General features: G+C 42.4%; 1 protein-coding gene across 7 annotated transcripts in view; it reads left to right on the top strand.

Annotated features, from left to right (window-relative positions):
• Positions 1–21,545, top strand: part of rab3il1 (RAB3A interacting protein (rabin3)-like 1) — a 111,983-nt gene that overhangs the window by 40,620 nt on the left and 49,818 nt on the right. For 4 of the 7 annotated variants that reach the window (XM_078415223.1, XM_078415226.1, XM_078415229.1 and 1 more), the window contains exon 1: positions 20,747–20,922. The exons of 1 other annotated variant lie outside the window; for it this stretch is intronic. In XM_078415223.1, coding sequence (XP_078271349.1) covers positions 20,912–20,922 — 11 coding nt within the window. In that variant the 5' untranslated portion in view covers positions 20,747–20,911. Of the gene's footprint in view, positions 1–284; positions 349–5,024; positions 5,150–20,746; positions 20,923–21,545 lie in introns of those variants that run through there. 2 more of the 7 variants (XM_078415224.1, XM_078415228.1) reach the window with 2 other exon arrangements.

The raw sequence follows: 21,545 nt of genomic DNA on the forward strand, positions 1-21,545 counted from the left end.
TTGTGTTAATCTCTCTCACTAACATTCTGTTACATTTTCAGTGCTATTTCACAACACAAAGTGGTTAAACAACTTGTAAAACGAAGCAATTTTTGACCACCGAGGTCCGGAACCTTGAAAGCAGGATTCTTTGTCACAATAAAAGTAACAAATGAAACAAACAAGACCAATTATGGAATTTTAAGCTTCCCTGTTTTTCTGAAATTTTACCTTCACAGTCTTGTGGGCACTCTCCAGATCATTGGGTTGGATGAGTCCACCAGTACAGCCAAACCACATCATGACTGACCAGCAGGGGGTGTCAACACTGAAATGGTCGTGCAGAGGTCAGCTGGCCCCTAAAATGGGGTAAGTGGAAGATTAATACTCCCTGCTTTCTCTTGGGTGAAGATATAAATGTTGCTGATCACAAAAATTGCATTAAAAATTATTTTAATCCATGATGGACTATTTATGGGTTTCTTTCTTGGTGAAACCTGACTTCATCAGGTTAAAATGTGTTTGTTTCAACTATTTGTACATGCTTTAGATGAATATATGTTCCAGTCTGATTGATCGTATAGAGTTTTTATCAAGGCACAAAACCTATTTAGGAGGCCTTAACAAGTTGGTTGGTGCCAATGTCCTTGGGCAGTGGTCCACTTGATGGTCATTCAGAATGATAGGCACAAAAAAAGCATTCTTTAAAGTTTATCTCTGCAGATTGGAGCATTAGGATGATGACTGACCTTTCATGAATACAAATCGTAACATTTTGGGAATATCTTTTTACATTTAGTGCCCATTGGAAGCAATGAATGAAAATAATATGTTATTGTTTTTGCTGGGGACCCAGTCCAAGTAGGGGAAAATCAACCAACTATTCCATGTTTGGTCCATTTCATTATTTTGTTCCCAGATCATGAAAACTATGTGCTTCGGATAGATTGGCAAAATTAAACTGCTTTCAGGCAAAGACCTGTTGGTTGCTTTAGAGCTAACTGATTTATCTTATTGTCTTGCATAAAGAACTTCCAAGAACCTTTGGTAAACTCTCCATGTTTATTGTCACATACTGGAAGCTTTATGGCACGTCCATCAAAGATGGCAGTAGTTATCTGACCCCCAAAATCACTTGTCATAAGAACCAGGGACCTGTGAATCTTCACTTTCAGTTTCGGATTCATTGCCACAGAAGGCTGTGGAGGTCGTCAATGAATGTTTTTAAGGTGGAGATTGAAAGGTTCTTGATTCGTAAGGGTGTCAAGGGTTATGGGAAGACGCCAGGAGATTGGGGTTGAGAGGGAAAGATAGATCAGCCTTGATTGAATGGAGGAATAGACTTCCTAGGCTGAATAACCTAATTCTGCTACAACTTATGAACATCAGGTGGCTCATAAGAAGTCAGGTGGGAGTCTGGCAGAGGGTGGTAGGTGGTTCAAATGTTTGTACTTACAATGATCAAGACTTCCTTTAAAGTATGTGGAGCCCAAGTTAACTTTCATGAGCTTACAGGAATATCTCTGATAGATCCAGTGAGCTGCCAGATGTTATTATAATGGCTTCAACTGAAGTAGCTACCTCCACACAGATTTTGAATGCCTGATCTGAATGCTGAGTGTATAGCAAGAACAGTAATGTTTTGTGGTGAGAATGAAACTAAATTCATGTGCAGATGATAAACTTTGCATTGCCACTCTGCTTCCGACTCTGCCATTATAAGTTGTTTTTTTATCAAGTATCAGATATGTCAATTGCAGGTGGGTAGGGCCTCAGAATAATTAAATTGTTCAGTGACTTCTTTAGACTTCATCTAAGTGCAAATTTGAACTTGGCATGTGCAAATTAAGTGTTGCCACTAGTGGCAGCATGCGGAATTGGGAGCCCAGAGGAACTGGAATGGAAGCATCTTCCTCTGCGCCAACTTGAGAACGTCTCCATCGCAAGGTGCAGGCTACAATTAGCTGCATGGCACAGCCACAATGTTGGGTGCTGGTGTGCAATTCCCAGAGAGCGGGCATTTCAGCCTACAATGACACAGACTCAGAAATCTCTGAACCTCTGGGTAATTCTCATGGTTTGCCAGTATGCGGGTCAAATCTAATGCTCTCAGGGATTGTGAGATTCCCACCTTCCGTCACTGTCTGCTCACTCAGTGTGCTGAATCAGTTTACTCGGACCTGTCAACAGCCTTGTTGTTGCATGATTGCATGATTTCCTGCTCTCATTGATTCATCAAAAAGTCTACTTTTGTAATCCCTTTGTCTGTGAATGTAACCAAATAAACACACATCCTGCCTCTGTAACTAAATTTGTACATTTGAAAATTATCTCCCTCTGTTTTATTTCTATTCTCTCTCTTCACGACCAACCGAGTTCCTTAGAAAAGAGTGTATCCCCCAAACATCCATACTTCCCTCTTCCTAATGCACTGTGTGCATCACCACTAAACTGTTGAAGTCTGGTGTTAATTGTAATAGGATAATAACTAAACAAAATTATCACAGTCTGTGTATGACCACTTAAACAGGGAAAACCTAGCTCTGTGACCTTGCATCAGCAGAAGTCAGTGGTTGAGTTTGCAAGAGTTTCAGTAGCCTGTGTTTATATTCACTTTAAGCTTATCAACTTCCTTAGAAGCTTACAAATCTTTCTTTCATCACGATGCTTTGCCTTGGAAGGAGCTTGGATCAAGGAGCATTCATACTGGGACATCTTGTAAATATGTCCCATCAGGAAAATGCATCTGCATCTGCATTTCAAAGAATCGTTGGACTTGGTCATCAAACGGAATGCAGCTCGTCTGCATTTGTACCTCCTCTGCCTCTCTCAATGAGTCAGAATCACTCGCAGGTTTACTAATTTCCCATAATGCATGGTGGGTCCAGCAATTTGCACAATGCTACTTAGTGATGAGCAGATCGCTCTGTGCCCCCCCCCCTGCTAGCGGTGTGCCCCCCCGCTAGCTGTGTCCCCCCGCTAGCTATGTGCCCCCCCGCTAGCTGTGTGCCCCCCCTGCTAGCGGTGTGCCCCCCCCGCTAGCTGTGTCCCCCCGCTAGCTGTGTGTGCCCCCCGCTAGCTGTGCCCCCTACTGGCTGTGTGCCCCCCCGCTAGCTGTGTGCCCCCCCGCTAGCTGTGTGCCCCCTGCTAGCTGTGTGCCCACTCGCTAGCTGTGCCCCCTGCTAGCTGTGTGCCCCCCTGCTAGCTGTGTGCCCCCTCGCTAGCTGTGCCCCCGCTAGCTGTGTGCCCCCCCACTAGCTGTGTGCCGCCTCGCTAGCTGTGCCCCCCGCTAGCTGTGTGCCCCCCTGCTAGCTGTGTGCCCCCTCGCTAGCTGTGCCCCCCGCTAGCTGTGTGCCCCCCCGCTAGCTGTGTGCCCCCCCGCTAGCTGTGTGCCCCCTCGCTAGCTGTGCCCCCCGCTAGATGTGTGCCCCCCGCTAGCTGTGTGCCCCCTCGCTAGCTGTGCCCCCCGCTAGCTGTGTGCCCCCCCGCTAGCTGTGTGCCCCCCCGCTAGCTGTGTGCCCCCCCGCTAGCTGTGTGCCCCCTCGCTAGCTGTGCCCCCCGCTAGCTGTGTGCCCCCCCGCTAGATGTGTGCCCCCTCGCTAGCTGTGCCCCCCACTAGCTGTGTGCCCCCCCGCTAGCTGTGTGCCCCCCCGCTAGCTTTGTGCCTCCCCGCTAGCTGTGCCCTCCCGCTAGATGTGAGCCCCCCGCTAGATGTGAGCCCCCCCTGCTAGCTGTACCCCCCCTTAGCTGTGCCTCCACGTGCTGTGCCCCCCTAACTGTGTGCCACCATGCTAGCTGTTCCCCCCGCTAGCTGTGCCCCCCCGCTAGCTGTGTGCCCCCCGACTGGCTGTGTGCCCCCCACGCTAGCTGTGTGCCCCCCCTGGTTCAAGGAAGACTGAGTCACTGGGACAAACCCAAGACCACCAGCGCCACCATGTGATCAAGACTGGACTGCTGGGAAAGAAGCCTGAGACAGCCTGATGCTCAACCTAAGGCTAAGACTGAGTGGCCGTGGCCTGTCTGAGATGCCTGAACCTTTTCCTGCCTACGGGCCATGAAGGGCTATGAATGTACGCACAGACACAGACATAGACGCACAGACACAGACATACAGACACAGACATAGACACACAGATACAGACCTAGACACACACACACAGACAGATATAGACACGCACACAGACATAGACACACACAGACAGGCATAGACACGCACAGAGACATAGACACACAGACGCACATGCACAAACATTGACCCATGCACAAGCACACACACGCACACACAAGATCACCAGGCCTCCTCCTGCGAAGATCGGGAATGTGACAACCGTGAGATTGGCATGTGTTCTCATGTGTGTTCTGACGACGTCCCCATCTTTCCACTTTCCAGAGTAGTCTTTCTGCTGACAAAAGCTTTTCACTGTACCTCTGTACATGTGACAATAAACTTAACTAAACGGCATGGGACATCACTCCAGGGCGGCCCTGGATTGTTTTACCACTTAATTAAAATATGTCACGCGAGTTCACCCCACTGCGTGTCTCGGTGTGGTCATTGCCGAGCTTGGCGTCGTCCCGTTGCTATGTGGGTTTAAAGTTTGATCAGTGCTGTCGTACAAGTTCTTGTAAGCTCCTTTTGTAATTCAAAGGAAGTGTCAGATTAACAACTGTGTTACAAGAATTTACATAAGGCTTTTGGTTCATTTTCATAAGCAGTAAAGTCAGGGGCTTATGCAGGAATTTAAATTTGATCAGTTTTGGAAAGGCATGTAAAAAATGTAATCATATATGTACAAACCCTTAATGATTATTGGAGGGAGATGGCGTTCCTCCTGGGCACACCCTGAGCTAAGCTAGAATCCAAACATTCAAGCTATGACTTCTGTCCTCTGAATTTATCTTGACTCCGTTCTTCAGCACTCGTGATGCTCCATCTTTATCTCCACACCACCACATGGTACATCATTTATTCCAAAACTGCTGTGCCTCTGATAAGCTTTGAATTTGATATAAGATATTAGCCAGTAATTGTAACTGCATGGAGATCCCAACATTTTGTAATGAGCGTAGTCCAGTTGTTCTACACAACGATGATGGATTGTTGCATTTAAGTATTTGGGGAGATTTTGACCTGCCATTCTGCGACTAGATACTAATCTATAAGGAGCTGGTAAGTGGGACAGCTGAATGGATGTGATGAGTTGTTTGGTTTCTGGTGTAACATTTTAATGAATTTTTGGTTTTATATTTTACACGTTGTACAAAAGGACGCTGGGTATGTGAAACAGATTAAACATTAGGCTTTAGAGAATGCAACATGTAATTGACTGAAGATGTGATTTAGATTGGCAATATTATATGGACCTCATGTTACTGCTTAAGTGTAATGAAGTAGATAATGCACCCTGAGCCTTAGGTGTTTGTGAATACGTTTGTCATATTTCATTGGGGCGTTGCTAAGCAAAATTCGAAACTGAATCACCTAAGGAAATGCAAGAAGCAACAATTTGTGATCATTATATACTAACAGAAAGTTTGGGTTCTATTGCATCATTAACCAGTGTTTCTGTAACATTTTACATTTTGCAGTGTCGCAAGGTGTTTCACAGAGGCATTCCCAAAAAAATTTAAAGATCAAAGTGTGATATCTTGAGCTCAGACACAGAATAACAAGTTAACTCACTGCTGACCGGAACATGACTGCACAGCTGTACTGTAGTTTATTTAATCATTTACAATCCTCCAACCAAACGTGGCACTAATACAACTCCTTCCACCCTAATAAAAAAAATATTTCCTGGTGGACATTTTCATATCATATCATATCATATCATATATATACAGCCGGAAACAGGCCTTTTCGGCCCACCAAGTCCGTGCCGCCCAGCGATCCCCGTACATTAACACTATCCTACACCCACTAGGGACAATTTTTACATTTACCCAGCCAATTAACCTACATACCTGTACGTCTTTGGAGTGTGGGAGGAAACCGAAGATCTCGGAGAAAACCCACGCAGGTCACGGGGAGAACGTACAAACTCCTTACAGTGCAGCACCCGTAGTCAGGATCGAACCTGAGTCTCTGGCGCTGCATTCGCTGTAAAGCAGCAACTCTACCGCTGCGCTTTGTTTTGAATATAACCAACAGTATGAAATTATTGCAATCTTGTCTGATAGTTTACTTTTATATAACCTGAATAAAATGAGGGCATCATGCATATATGTTGCATACACAATGATATGTGCATTTCAGGAGATAACTTCACAAATTTAACCTAACCACTGGGTTTCTCCTTCTTTCCGGATATCTTCCCTGACCAAATGTTTCTGACTGTTTAGAACCACTTGGACTCATTTTTAATCGAGTCAAGCATTCCTTTTGACCTACATTCATAGATTCCAGTCCATCAGTCAATTTTGTTTGACTGTCAACCCCACTTGATCCTCCATTTTCAGGCTGATTCAAAGTCTCACTAACTTGTGTACCTTCTTGTACCATTTCTGGCTCATCTGGTACCTGTACTTGAGTGGTAACCCAATTATCTGACTCGTCTAATTGGTCTGATTTCAACCCTGTCTGTGCTTGCATAGGCATGACATGGTCAATGTGTACTTTTCTCACCTTTCCACTTCCAAACATCTTGACCAAGTATGTCCGTGGTCCGCACTTTCTCACTACTCTTCCAGGTAACCACTTCACCCACTTGTGATGATGGGTTTTCACCTTTATCTTCTGATTCAACTCAACACTCCTTTCCTTTACTCTACTTCCGTCATGATATGCTTTTTGTTTCTCCTGTTTCTCTTCTACTGTTTGAGCCAAGTTTGGTTTCAACAGTGAAAACCTTGTTCTGGGTTTTCTTTTCAAGAACAGTTCAGCTGGTGTTTGACCAGTAGTGGTGTGAGGTGTGTTTCGAAATGTAATCAGAAAGTTAGCCAGTTTGTGAAACAAAGACAACTGTCTTTTCTTATGATTTGGATCCAGCAGTTGTTTGACTAATGTACGCTTCACAATTTGCACTGTGCGTTCTGCTGCTCCATTGGAAGCGGGATGGTATGGAGCTACTCTAGTGTGTTTTACAGCATTCCCTTTCATGAATTGTGCAAACTCTTGTGAACAGAATTGTGGTCCGTTATCAGACACAATTTCCTCTGGAAATCCATAGGACGCAAACAACCCTCGCAAAATGTCTATCGTTTTGCTGGATGTTGTTTTTTTCCATCAAAAACACCTCAACCCACTTGGAGTGACAATCAATCACAATGAACAATTGTTGTTCATCTAACTCGGCAAAGTCAATGTGTAATCTTTGCCACACTCTAACCGGCAATTTCCATGGCTGTAGCGGTACTGTGGGTGGATTCTTTCCAACTGCTTAACATGTGCTACACTCTTTCACCGTTTGTTCTATATCCTTATCTAGACCAGGCCTCCATAGATAGCTTCTAGCTAGACTCTTTGTTAGACACATTCCCAAATACTGATCATGAAGATCTTCTAGCAATTTTACTCCATATTTTTCAGGTATTACAATGCTCGCTCCCCACATGACACAACCTTGGTCTACCGAGAGTTCGTTCCTACATACAAAGAATGGTTTCAGTTCTGCCTCTGAATTCGGCAATTTGTTTGGCCATCCATTTGTAATATATTCCTGCACTCTTCAGTGCAAGTAGCCTTCCGAATGTCCCCTGATGTGATAGGTAACTCATCTACATGAGAGAAGTAAAACAAGTCCTCTCTGTTTGGGGTAACCTCCGATTCCATAGGTAATCTAGACATGGCTCTGCTCTGCTGTGCTCTGCTGCCTTACGATACTGAATATCATACTGGTATGCAGACAATATCAATGCCTATCTTTGCATTCTGGCTGCTGCCAGAGTTGGTATGTGTGCTTTTGGATTTAGGATCACTGTTAACGGCTGGTGATCTGTCTCGATTACAAACCTTCTACAATACAAGTATTTGTGAAAGCTCCTAACGGCAAAAATCAATCCAAGAGCCTCTCGCTCTATTTGCGCATAATTTCTCTCACTGGCATTGAGTGCTCTAGATGCAAATGCTATTGACCTTTCCTCTCCATTTTCTAACACATGAGAGATCACAGCACCAACACCGTATGGTGAATCATCACATGCTAACTTCATTGGCTTATTGACATCGTAATGAACAAGCATTGAACTCTGCCAACTGAGCTTTACATGACTTGAAAGCTTGATCACATTTACATGTCCACTTCCATGGTACATCTTTTCTCATAAGCTCATTCAAGGGATGTAAACAGGTGGACAGATTTGACACAAACTTCCCATAATAATGCACTAATCATAAAAAGGATCGGATCTCAGATATGTTTCTGGGAGTGGGCGCATTCTTGATCGAATCAACTTTACCCTTGGTGGGGTGTAGACCATCCTTGTCTATCTTATGACCCAAGTATTCTACCGAGTTCTGAAAGAACTCACATTTCTGTGCCTTCACTCTTACTCTGTGTGATTCAAGTCGTTTGAGTACCACTTCCAACCTTTCATTATGTGTCTGCCTGTCAGGGGCTGAGATGAGGATGTCATCCAAGTAACACACCACATCTTCAATTCCCTCTAGAATTTGTGTCATTACCCCTTGAAAAATCCCTGGGGCTGATGATATACCAAATGGAAACCTATTGAACTGAAACAATCCGAAATGCGTGTTAATAGTTAGCTTGGATTTAGATTCGTCATCTACACCTAACTGCAAGTAGGCATTTGTCAAGTCCATTTTTGTGAAGACTAGGCTGCCTGTGAGGGTGCTAAACAAATCCTCTGCCGTTGGTAGGGTGTCTGGTATGCTATCTTCAAGTACCTGGTTTACAGTCACCTTATAATCCCCACAAAGTCTAACACTACCATCAGGTTTAGGTACAACTACAATGGGTGATGCCCATTCACTGCTTTCTACCTTACTGATAATGTTCTCAGCTTCAAGTCTTTTCAGTTCTTTCTCAACCTTGTCCTTAAGAGCATTCGGCACAACCCGTGGTTTGCAATGCACTGGTGTCGCATCCTATAAATAGGACTCATGTAAGGAGAGATGATCAAAACTTTGGACAGGATACATTTTAATGAAGGTCCCAAAAAAGCAGATAAAGATGAAGATGGTCAGGGAATTAATAACGTCATGTAAGACACAAGGAACTGCAGATGCTGGTTTACATAAAATACGTAAACTGCTGGAGTAACTCAGTGGGTCAGGTAGGATCTCTGGAGGACATGTATAGGAGATGTTTTGGGTTGAGACCCTTTTTCATACTGTCCCGTTGCGACTGAGTTACTCCAGCACTTTGTTGTTACATCATGCAAAGTCTATATTTTAAGTGATGCATTTAACATGTATATTAATGGTAAACAGTGGATATATATTGAATCCAGATGGCCCCGTTATGGGTTTAACAGATCATATTTTATTCCAAATTATGTTGTCTCATGGTTAATAGACAAGATTGCTTCAATCATGTTGAGAATAGCAAAATATCTTCTTTCTAAACCCAAAGTCTAAGGCAGAGCCACAGCAACCGATGAAGTCCACTGATGACTTATTGCCAGGATTGTTCTACTCTGTTGGGAGCACAGATAGCATGGAAACTAAGTGTTGAGGATTAAAAGCTGGGGATCAAATTTAAGGTTCGGGTTGTGCATTTGTAACGATTTGGAAGGAACAGCAATACCAAAATAATTTAGTCACCTTTCGATTTATTCACAAAATGCTGGAGTAACTCAGCAGGTCAGGCAGCATCTCGGGAGAGAAGGAATGGGAAACGTCACCCATTCCTTCTCTCCCGAGATGCTGCCTGACCTGCTGATTTACTCCAGCATTTTGTGAATAAATCGATTTGTACCAGCATCTGCAGTTATTTTCTTATATAATTTAGTCACCTCACAGTGGGGACAGCTTGCAAGGTTTTTAATATTTTTCAGGGAAGGTGAGATTAATTAGAATTTACTTTAACTTCCGTTCTGTTTCTGATTGCTGTTGCTGCCTGAGCTAATTATTTACTTTGGCTCTGTGATTTTAAATTCTAGTTCCTCCTACAGATTGAGATAGTTGAGTGTTATAATGAGGTTCCAGGAGCTGCCTTGAAAGTTGAACATCTCACTGCAAGTTGAACATCTCATTGCAACCTTCTATGGCATTTTATTTAGTAACATTTACAACTGCCTGGTTTTCTAGTGAAGGCATGGTTAGATGATTGAGATGGCCAGAAACCAAGACCTGATTGGGGCCTGTCCATTGTTTGGAAGGGAGTGTGGTGTTGAGATGCTGGGGGAAGAGGGGGTCAGAATGTGATGTGCTGTGGTCTAGAGAAGGTGTGGGAGAGGGAATAGGTCTTCCCAAGGATTAAATATGCTGATGGGGTCAATGTTATAGAATAGAGCCTCCAAATGAGACCTTATTGAATTGGAAGCAAAGTACTGTAATAACTCAGCAGGTCAGACATCATCTCTGGAGAACATGAATAGATGCTGTTTTGGGTCGAGACCCTCCTTCACAATGTTCTCCAGAGATTCTGCCTGCCCTGCTGAGTTACTCCAGCACTTTGTGTTCTTTTGTGTATTAACCAACGTTTTCAGTTCTTTGTTTCTACCTTATTGAATATTATGGATCAGGCACTGGGTTTGTGCTTGCAGGGGTGTGATGACAGACCTGGGTGACATGCTGAGTGTTTCTAGCTTTGTGCATTTATATTTCAGATTTTCAGCTTTCTTGATATCTTGATTTTAACCAATACTCATTTGTTCTAATTCAAATGACTGGGTCACATTAACTTATCATAATTCACTAAGTTTTGGCCTGCAGCCTACCTAAATATCACATACAGTGGACGGCAAGTTCTTTTCAGATATCCTTATCTGCTCCCCTGCAAATAAGCTTGTTCAGAATCCTTTGTATTGTGACCATTACTGTGAAGTGGAAAATTGCTTTAAACAAATAAGGTTGTGAAAGATCAACTTCAAAAGAGAAATGTAGTTTGATAAATACTGCATTCTAAATGCTTTGAAGCAAGATAATTTCAATTATCAGTATTTGAGTTCTCTTTCTTTGCTTTCACTGCTGGTTCTGTTCTAATAATCAAGTGGTTAGAAGGACATAATATTGAACTGTGCAGTTCAGGTTGTTCTTATTTTATTTCTGATCTCCTTTGAGTTAGCTAAACTCACCAAGCAATGCTTCTCAAATGACAACTCCCTCTTGGGCAAAGTAGTAAAAATAAATAGCGCAGATTTCTTACCACCAATAGTAGAAGAATTGTACATTTGCCAGCTGAGAAAAAGTTTGAGATTTCCTGATAAGATTTCCCTGTTTCAAAATAGATATGGACAAGGGAATCATTTGGGTGATATTAAGCTGAAAATATTTAGCAGGTCAGGCAGCATCTTTGGAAAAAATCCCCACAAAGTTTGGAGTTGAGCTTCCTTGCCTCAAAGTTGCTGGTGAACTGCCACTGTGACACGCCCTGTATTCCAGCATGGGCCCAGTGGTGGTGTATTCCACTTAATTCATGACACGTTTCAGTATGGCCAAGGGCAGCACAAGGGCTGCTATCAGGTGGACTAACTGAACAACTTTGACAACTGATGATCACAAGCATTAAAAAAAAGTACTGTTTAACAAAACATTAAAAGATAATCTACTTTATACATGATAAATTTAAATCTGCAATTTTAGAGGGAGAAGGTGATTTCGGATGTATCGGTATTGCAGCTGGGCAAATGGGACTACAGAGGCATGTGGGAGAAGCTGGCAAAAGTTGACTAGAAATAGACCCTAGCAGAGATGATGGTGGAACAGCAATGGCAGGAATTTCTGAGAATAACCCGGAAGATGCAAGATCTTTTCATTCCAAAGTGGAAGATTCTAGGGGGAGAAAGAGGCGACCGTGGCCAACAAGGGATGTCAAGGACAGTATAAAACAAAAGCAGAAGGCATATAACACAGCAAAGATTAGTGGGAAACCAGAGGATTGGGAAGCTTTTAAAGAACAACAGAGGGTAACTAAAAAGACAATATGGGTAGAAAAGATGAAATACGAAGGTAAGCTGGCCAATAATGTAAAAGAGGATAGCAAGAGTTTCTTCAGTTATATAAAGAGCAAGAAAGAGGCAAGAGTGGATGTTGGACCGCTGGAGAATGATGCAGGAGAAATTATAATGGGGAATAAAGAAATGAACGAGGTAGTAAGAATAAAGGCATAAACTATTTCCTTAATGGGGTGAGAATCCAGAAATCGGAGGTGCAAAGGGATTTGGGAGTGCTGGTGCAGGATTCCCAAAAAGTTAATCTGCAAGTCGAATTGGTAGTAAAGAAAGCAAACTCAATGCTATCATTTTTTGCAAGAGGGCTTGTATACAAAAACAAAGATGTCATGTTGAGACTCTATAAGGCGCTGGTAAGGCCGCATTCGGAATGTTGCTTTCTGTCTGCCAACCAATTTTCTATCCATGTCAGTACCCTACCCCCAATACCATGTGCTCTAATTTTGCCCACTAATCTCCTATGTGGGACCTTGTCGAAGGCACACTACATCCACCAGCTCTCCCCTGTCCATTTTCCTAGTTACATCCTCAAAAAAATCCAGAAGATTAGTCAAGCATGATTTCCCCTTCGTAAATCCATGCTGACTCGGAACGATCCTGTTACTGTTATCCAAATGCTCCGCAATTTCGTCTTTTATAATTGACTCCAGCATCTTCCCTACCACTGATGTCAGACTAACTGGTCTATAATATCCTGTTTCTCTCTCCCTCTTTTCTTAAAAAGTGGGATAACATTAGCTACCCTCCAATCCACAGGAACTGATCCTGAATCTATAGAACATTGGAAAATGATCACCAATGCGTCCCCGATTTCTAGTGCCACCTCCTTAAGTACCCTGGGATGCAGACCATCAGGCCCTGGGGATTTATCAGCCTTCAGTCCCATCAGTCTACCCAACACCATTTCCTGCCTAATGTGAATTTCCTTCAGTTCCTTCGTCACCCTAGGATCTCTGGCCACTAGAACATCTGGGAGATTGTTTGTATCTTCCTTAGTGAAGACAGATCCGAAGTACCTGTTCAACTCGTCTGCCACTTCCTTCTTCCCCATAATAAATTCACCTGCTTCTATCTTCAAGGGACCCACATTTGCCTTAACTATTTATTTCTCTTCACATACCTAAAGAAGCTTTTACCATCCTCCTTTATTTTATTGGCTAGCTTACCTTCGTACCTCATCTTTTCTTCCCATATTGCCTTTTTAGTTATCTTCTGTTGCTCTTTAAAAGAGTCCCAATCCTCTGGCTTCCCACTCTTCTTTGCTATGTTATACTTCTTCTCTTTTATTTTTATGCTTTCCTTGACTTCCCTTGTCAGCCACGGGTGCCTCCTACTCCCCTTAGAATCTTTCCTCCTCTTTGGGATGAATTGATCCTGCAACTTCTGCATTATTCCGAGGAATACCTGCCATTGCTGTTCCACCATCTTCCCTGCTAGGGTCTCCTTCCAGTCAAATCTAGATTAAAACTTATCATATTATGATCACTGCTTCCTAATGGCTCTTTTACCTTGAGTTCCCTTATCAAATCAGGTTGATTACACAACACCAAATCCAGAATTGCCATCTCCCTGGAAGGCTCCAGTACAAGCTGTTCTAAGAATCCATCTCGGAGTCACTCCACAAACTCCCTTTCCTGGGGTCCAGTATCAACCTGATTTCCCCAGTCCACCTGCATGTTGAAATCTCCCATAACCACCGTAGCATCACATTTGCTACATGTCAATTTTAACTCTTGATTCAACTCGCACCCTATGTCCAGGCTACTGTTTGGGGGCCTGTAGATAACTCCCATTAGGGTATTTTTACCCTTACAATTCCTCAGTTCTATCCATACTGATTCTACATCTTCTGATTCTATGTCACCCCTTGCAAGGGATTGAATATCATTCCTTACCAACAGAGCGAGCCCCCCCCCCCCCCCCCTCTACCCACCTGTCTGTCTTTTCGATAGGTCGTACACCCCTGAATATTCAGTTCCCAGCCCTGGTCCTCTTGAAGCCATGTCTCTGTAATTCCCACACATCATACTTGCCAATGTCTAACTGAGTCTCAAGCTCATCCACTTTATTTTTTATACTACGCGCATTCAAATACAACACCTTAACTTCGATATTCACCTCCCCTCTCACACCAGTCACCATTGGCCCTGACCTTATTCGAGTCTTTTGCAAATTTTCCTGGATTCGCTTCCCCTTTAACTCCATCTTTATACTCCCAATTTGTCAACCCCTCCCCCCCACTACTTAGTTTAAACCCACACGTGTAGCACTAGCAAACCTGCCTTCCAGAATGTTGGTCCCCCTGCTGTTAAGGTGTAACCCTTAATCAGTAAGGATTCCAGTACTGATCGCTACAGTACACCACTGGTCACAGACTTCTAATCAGAAAAGCATCCTTAAAGCACAACCTAACACCAAGCCATCTATCACCAAGTAATTTTTGCCTTGGATCCCTTGTCCCTTAACTTTCTGGACCAGCCCACCATATGGGTCCTTGTCAAATATTGTACTAAAGTCCAGTTAGTCAACATCTACTGCCCTGCCTTCATCAGTATTTTTAATCACCTCTTCAAACATGTCAATCAATGCATTATTCACTTTGCACAAAGTGAGAGAAATTAGGATGTTGCATGTCTTCCCTTGCACCAGACAGGGCTGACTTTCCTTGATCAGCCTCTGCTTTTCTCAAGATAGAAATCCTATCTCAAGATTTTCTCCAATGATTTCCATGCACTGACATAAGATTCACTGGCTTGCAGTAACTTGGTTTATTTCTACGTGGACTTAGGAAAATGTATTTTCGCTATTTTTAATGAGGAACAAATGCTGATCTCTGTCTGAGGCCCAACAACCATGGGTGCTAATAAATAAAGACACACCCGAATCCTCATAGTGGCATAGATCCAATATTACCATCTGTTACAGTCCCTTTCTGCAAGAATTATGAAACCTAGATTCAAGCTTATCAGAATGTTATATTTGTTATGTTTAATTAAGATCAACACTACAATTATTTTCTGCATCCCTTTACTGGCTGTCTTATGCATTAATTTGCCAAATTATTTATTCAACATTATGTTCATCCTCCAGCCAAGCTGGTGAGCAGCTGCTCTTTTGGAGATGAGGAAGTTGACATGAAGGTCCCAGCAAGGTGGTTTGGCTTCAGACTTCAAACTCAGAATGTGAGGATCTGGACTATGGCACACATTACAATGCAAGATGTTGTGCACCTCTTTGCAGTCTTCACACATGGCTTCCACAGTTTCACATTGTACAAGGTCAAAATGCTCAGTGCTTGACTGGATGCTCCATTTTGAGTGGTCATGGTCCAGGTTTTCTCATGACTCCAAGATTCCACGCAATCTTGTTGGTGTCAATACTTTGATTTGCTGTATTATCTTGTTGCATTGAACTTGTTTCATTGACAAAACAGAATGTTGGATATGATAAGACAATATTATAGGTATTTCATCAACTTCACTTTCCCTCTCCATCACATGCCCTCCTTCTCTCCATCCCCCGTTTGTCCCCCCTTCATCCATTACCACGCTGATTTACTGTAACGGAAGCGTCAGCTGTGCATCTTCATCGACTTCTCACCTCAGGATCAGAATATTATTGGTTGAAATTCTAATCTGACATGTCATTGTAGTGTTGATGAAGTACTGCACTACTACAGGTGTGATTTTTTACAAAGGAGACGTTAAACTGAGGTTCTGTGCATACATTGAGGGGGACCTAAATAAATAAACCCATTACATTGTTTTGAAGAAGATTGCAGGTATCTTCATGACCTGCTCAATTTTTATCCACCAATCAGTGTCAGTAAAAACTGATTATTTATATGAGAAATTGCTGTGCACATAACCAAAAAACATGGACATTTTGAAGCTGTGAAAGATATTATGTATAATTGGTGGCCTTGTTATGCCAATATCTCCCAGATGAATGAAAATATTTTCTGATAGAAAATGGGATCATTTAAATAGTTACCTGAAGGTTGGCATTTATGCAGTAAACCGAATAGCCTGTTTCTCTGTTATGTAACAGATCCTGTTGTTTTAGAGCAGTATTGCTCAGGCCCTCTATAAATTAAGTAAATAAGGAACCCAGCTTTAAATAATAAATCTTATTATCTTCAGCCTAGCTTTCTTAATCATAAATGGGATTAATGCTCAATCGCTGTAAATTCCCCATATTTTAATATTGACAGGCAAGCATGCATTGCAGAGAGGTATTCTGAGCTCATCAACTCCTTCACCTGAAGTGTTTTGTACAAATACCTTTTGTTTAGAGGCTGCTGGACTGGTATTGTTTTCATGTTGATTATTAATATTCTCATTTCTCGCCCAAGTGTAGTAATTTGGCAGGGTTATTCGTTCCCTTCTTCAACACTAATGTTGCTGTCGCCTTAAAGGCAAGTTTATAGGTGACCTTGGAATTTTGTCTCACTCAGTAAGTCAAATGATTGAGACTTAACATTTTACAATTGGCCATGAACTGACATGAGCATGGATTGGATATTTGTCAGTTACAAGTGGTTTATTGCTGCCATCATTTCAGATTGTCCAGATTTATTTGTTTTTCCTGACTCTCTCCCCAGAACCTGAAGTTTTTGGAACTCTTCAGAAGGCTTTCTCTTTGTTGTAGTTTGGTTCCAAGGTTACACAGTATGAATCTGAACATTGTGTGTGGAGATCTGTCAGTTTTCAGGACATCCGAGCCCACTACGCCTCAATATCACTTCCCAGTTTTTAATAGAATAGGAAGCTTGGCAGACTTTTATTATCCTTAGCTATGGGGAAGGAAGCTGATTCCGGTGGCCTGGCAGGTGACATTACCAAACTTAGTATTGTCCAGGGAATAGGGCTGGCATCTTTTTTGTGGTCTCTGGCTAAGAATCTACCTGGTATTTTGATTGTCAACCTAAATCTTAGATCCTTTATTGCAAAGAATTGTTAGGAAGTAATTATACACACTGCAAAGAAACTAAATTAAAAACAGTTATGACAAAGTTTGTACAGTGATGTTGGAAAGGAGCAGTTATTAAGAAGAAACCAGTTGTGAGAGGAAACTGGTTTAATATCACTGGTGGAGCACCAGAAACATGATGCTGGCTTGGAGAAGTCACTGAGCAACTCACAAGAGAAACTCGTTTCAGATGAAAAATTTGAACTTGTTGAATTTAAGTATACCTATTGTCAAGATTTTACTTGATAACAAGGTATACTTACTACACATGTATTTTAATGTTAATTGAGATGTCAGAGGCTGTGTTTTGTCCTATTCAACTGATTGTCTAACATCACAATCAGATAGACAGTATAATTATCAGTAGTAACAAGGAACTACAGATGCTAGTTTATACAAAAGGACAGAAAGTGCTGGAGTAACTCAGCGGGTCAGGCATCATCTCTGGAGAACGGATAGGTGACATTTCGGGCCAGGACCCTTCTTCAGACTCAATCAAGCAAATAAATTAGATAGTGGATGCCATTTTGATTCCGTGACTGAGAGGAAATTTTCCAAAATATATAAGTTGTCAAGGACACATCAGGTAATTCACTAGCGTAATGAAATGTAAACAAAAGCTGGTCACAAAAGATTTTTGAACTGAAGAACTTCTTAGTGTAACCACACTAAAGTGATTTGGAATTAGGTTTTCTAGAGAAGATTTTAGACTCGCTCAAACAACAGATAACGAGAAGTCAAGTCAAGTCAAGTCAAGTCAATTTTATTTGTATAGCACATTTAAAAACAACCCACGTTGACCAAAGTGCTGTACATCTGATTAGGTACTAAGGAAAAAATGAAACATACAGTAGCACGCAAACATAACAGCACATACAAAACAGTTCACAGCGCCTCCTCAATGAGCCTCAAACGTTAGGGAGTAGAAATAGGTTTTGAGCCTGGACTTAAAGGAGTCGATGGAGGGGGCAGTTCTGATGGGGAGAGGGATGCTGTTCCACAGTCTAGGAGCTGCAACCGCAAAAGCGCGGTCACCCCTGAGCTTAAGCCTAGACCGCAGGATAGTGAGTAGCCCCAAGTCGGCCGACCTGAGGGACCTGGAGTTAGAGAGGTGGGTTAGAAGATTTTTGATGTAGGGGGGGGAATGTCCATTTAGGGCTTTATACGTGAATAGGAGGAGCTTGAGGGAAAGGGAAACTTTGTGTATTTTTACTCTGGATAGATGAATTAGATAGATTTCCTCCCTCAATTTAGTATATATATAACATGTGAAGATGGCTAATTGAAACAACGGCAAATAAAATCCCTTAAATGGTGGGAAACCTATCCGCAAGTGATGATCAATAGCCAACAAGAGAATTTACTTATGTGCAGTGCTGATCCATTTTGAACCTGTTTAGCACTGAAATTTTGCAGATGTGCCATCATATCTATATATTTACATTTTGTTTTACTGCACTACTTCATTTAAGCCATAGGCTCAACAGGCTTGTACTATTGAACGGTGTAAAACATAGCAGGTACTAATTCTTTTTGCCAATTACCCTGATCTCTCTGTGTAACTGAGTCACATAACTGATTCTCAGCCCTTGAGTCATCAACGATGACCATATTGGTATTATACTTGGTTTTGCAGCAATCAGAGAAAAGGAAATCAGGCAAGGCATTCCATTCCTTATTGTCATTCATGCTGGAAGTATGTGGATGTTGGGAGGAAATAAGATTCAGCCTCAATTAAATAATGTGCTAAAACATTCCGTTAAGTCTGGCCGCAGGTTGAATGGGCAGTCTGGGGAGATATCCTTGAGATCGAGGGTGCCTTGTTTCCATCCATTTCTGAGGTAACTGATGAGGTGAATGTAGAAGCCACAGACTCCTTCACGGATGGGGCAGGAGATGCCTGATGGAGGGAGTGGATAGAAAAGTTATGAGGAGGTACGCTGCTTCTTTTGCTGATGCACGTTCTCTGTGTGCTTCTGATTCCAGGCATGGGTACATCTTTGGATTCTTTTCTTCCTCATCCATCCAATAATCTGTTCCAACATTAGAACTCGGAGACGAGTGTGTTGGGGAATCTGGTGTCGGGTGCAAATAATATGACCTGCCCAATGAAGCCAATCAAGTGTAACTTGGACCTCAATGCTGGATATGTTGGCTTGGAGAGGATATTAATGTTGGTTTAAATAAATTTGGAGGAATTTGTGAAGCCAATGTTGTTGGTATCGTTCCAGTGTCTTGAATTGTTTGACACAAGCAGTTTAGGTCTCAGAAGCAATCATTGTTGCCTGCCAGATGATGAATTTTGTGCCCAGTTTAGATTTATTATTGTAACATATATCGAAATATAATGAAAATATTTGTTTTGCATACTATCCAATCAAATTATACTGTACTTAAATACAGTCAAGCCAAACTTAAGTACAATAGGTAGAGCAAAGGGAAAGATACAGTGTATAATATAGTTCTCAGTATTATCGTGCAACAATTCCAGAGACAAAGTCCAATGTCTCTGGGTAAAGATAAATTGGGCAGTACCCTAGCTTATGAAAGGATCATTCAAAAGTCTGATAACGGAGAAGAGAAGTTGTTTCTGAGTCTGGTGCTGCGCATATTCAAGCTTCTGTATCTCCTGTACGATAGGAGTGGGAAAAATGAATGAGGAGGGTGGGAAAGGTCTTTGATTATGTTAGCTGCTTTCCCAAGGTAGCATGTGTAGATAAAGTCAATTGTGGGGAGTCTGATCTGTGTGATGGACTGGGGTACATACACAACTGCAATTTCTTGCAGTCTCGGACAAGGGGTCTTGGTGTTTAAATACTGTTTTCTTTATCTAACCATGGATTATGCTGGTGTGTTGAAGGTGACGGTGACTTTAATCATGAATGTCCGCTTTCATTGAGAGGGAAGTGTTCCACCCATTGTGTCTTTCAGCAAAAGAGGTGATGATGTCTTAGAGCAGTGTCCGAGCACATGCAAACGCAAGCACTCTGCAGCTCAATCACCGAGGTTTGAGTACTTGCCCTCGGAGTGCTTGTGCCATTGCATGCAGCCGCGAGCGATAGTTCCTTCAAGAGAGATAGTAAAAATGGGTGAATCTTGGAATTAATTACATCTGGTCTCTAAAGTGAAATAAAAGGGGTTCCATTTCTGTTTTTTTCTATCCTGCTGAATTGATCTGGTGCCGAATGTCTGAGGCAAACTATTTCATGAGTCAGAAAATGTTGACAGGCTAAAAGTTTAATAAAGTTTGAAGCTCTAGAGACACTAGCTGGGCACCTCCCAGTATTTTTCAGACAGCCGGAAGATGGTGTCAGTTTTATTTGGAAAGGAGTCTCTTCTCTCGGGCATCCTGACTGAAAGTAAGCAGTTTTCAATCAGATGAAGTCAGTTTTATTTGGAAAGGAAAGCCTTCTCTCTTGAGCATCCTGACTGAAAATAAGCAGTTTTCAATCAGATGAAGTCAGTTTTATTTGGAAAGGAAAGCCTCCTCTCTTGAGCATCCTGACTGAAAGTAAGCAGTTTTCAATCAGATGTTTTCTTTCATTGCTCTCAGTCAGCTGGAGTTGCTTGTCTGCCTGTTTGTCATATGATGCCAGAGGGAGGGTCACATGCTGTACTTATTCAAGAGAGAGCGAGTGAATTAGCTGCATATGGTCACGTGATGCTGAGTCTCGGTTGCTGAGCTGTTCCTGTTCGTGCCTTGTGCTGTATAATGCAGTGAAGTGGAGAGTGCGAGCGAGCCCGAATAGCACAGCTGGGTAAGGTTCCCCAGTATTTCAATGCCAGCAGTTGGCATCTCGGCCCTTTTTGGGTAATGGAATCACAGCTGCAACCCAGAGCAGTGGATAGTTAGGTATGCAGGAGCGAGGGGATCCCTGCTGGCATGTGGAAACGGTAAGTCTGAGCCTTTTCAACTTACAGCTTCTTACTGTGCTGGCAGCAGGGAAGCTTCTGTCGTCACCAGTTCTAATGCAGACCAGCACGGTGTCTGACAGGAAATCTATTGGGGAGGAGAGATCATTCATCGAGAGGGCTCAGGCTTTCAGAGAGCTTAAAACAAGTAGGATGAGAAACTAGCCTGCTGTGCTGTGCCAGCGTTTATGTTTTATTAAATACTCAAAATCCTTATGCTGTACCCTGTTGTTAATGTTAGTAGTGATTGTAAACTACTGTTTAGTGATTCACTGCAGAGTGAAAGTATAAATTAGATGCTGATTTGTGACTTCTAATGAAAAGTTGTTCTTCTCGTGCCTGGTGATGGCATTACCTCACACAGAGATACAAAGAAAAGATTTGAACATTAAAAAACTCAAGGGAGAAAAGGACATTCAGACGTTGAATGCATTCCCTCTCAACAGAGGATCACTGATATTGTCTAATGCCAGATAATGTTGATTTGACTGTTTCTTGTTTAAATGAGAAGGAGAAATTGTTGCTCTCAGACAATGAACAGTGCACTCTTCATCAGTCTCTGCACTTAGCATGCTTATAGTTATGTTGGGGTATACTTTCTTTTC

This window comes from Rhinoraja longicauda, chromosome 18 (genome assembly GCF_053455715.1).
Source record: "Rhinoraja longicauda isolate Sanriku21f chromosome 18, sRhiLon1.1, whole genome shotgun sequence".
In the NCBI taxonomy this organism is placed as follows: Eukaryota; Metazoa; Chordata; class Chondrichthyes; order Rajiformes; family Arhynchobatidae; genus Rhinoraja; species Rhinoraja longicauda.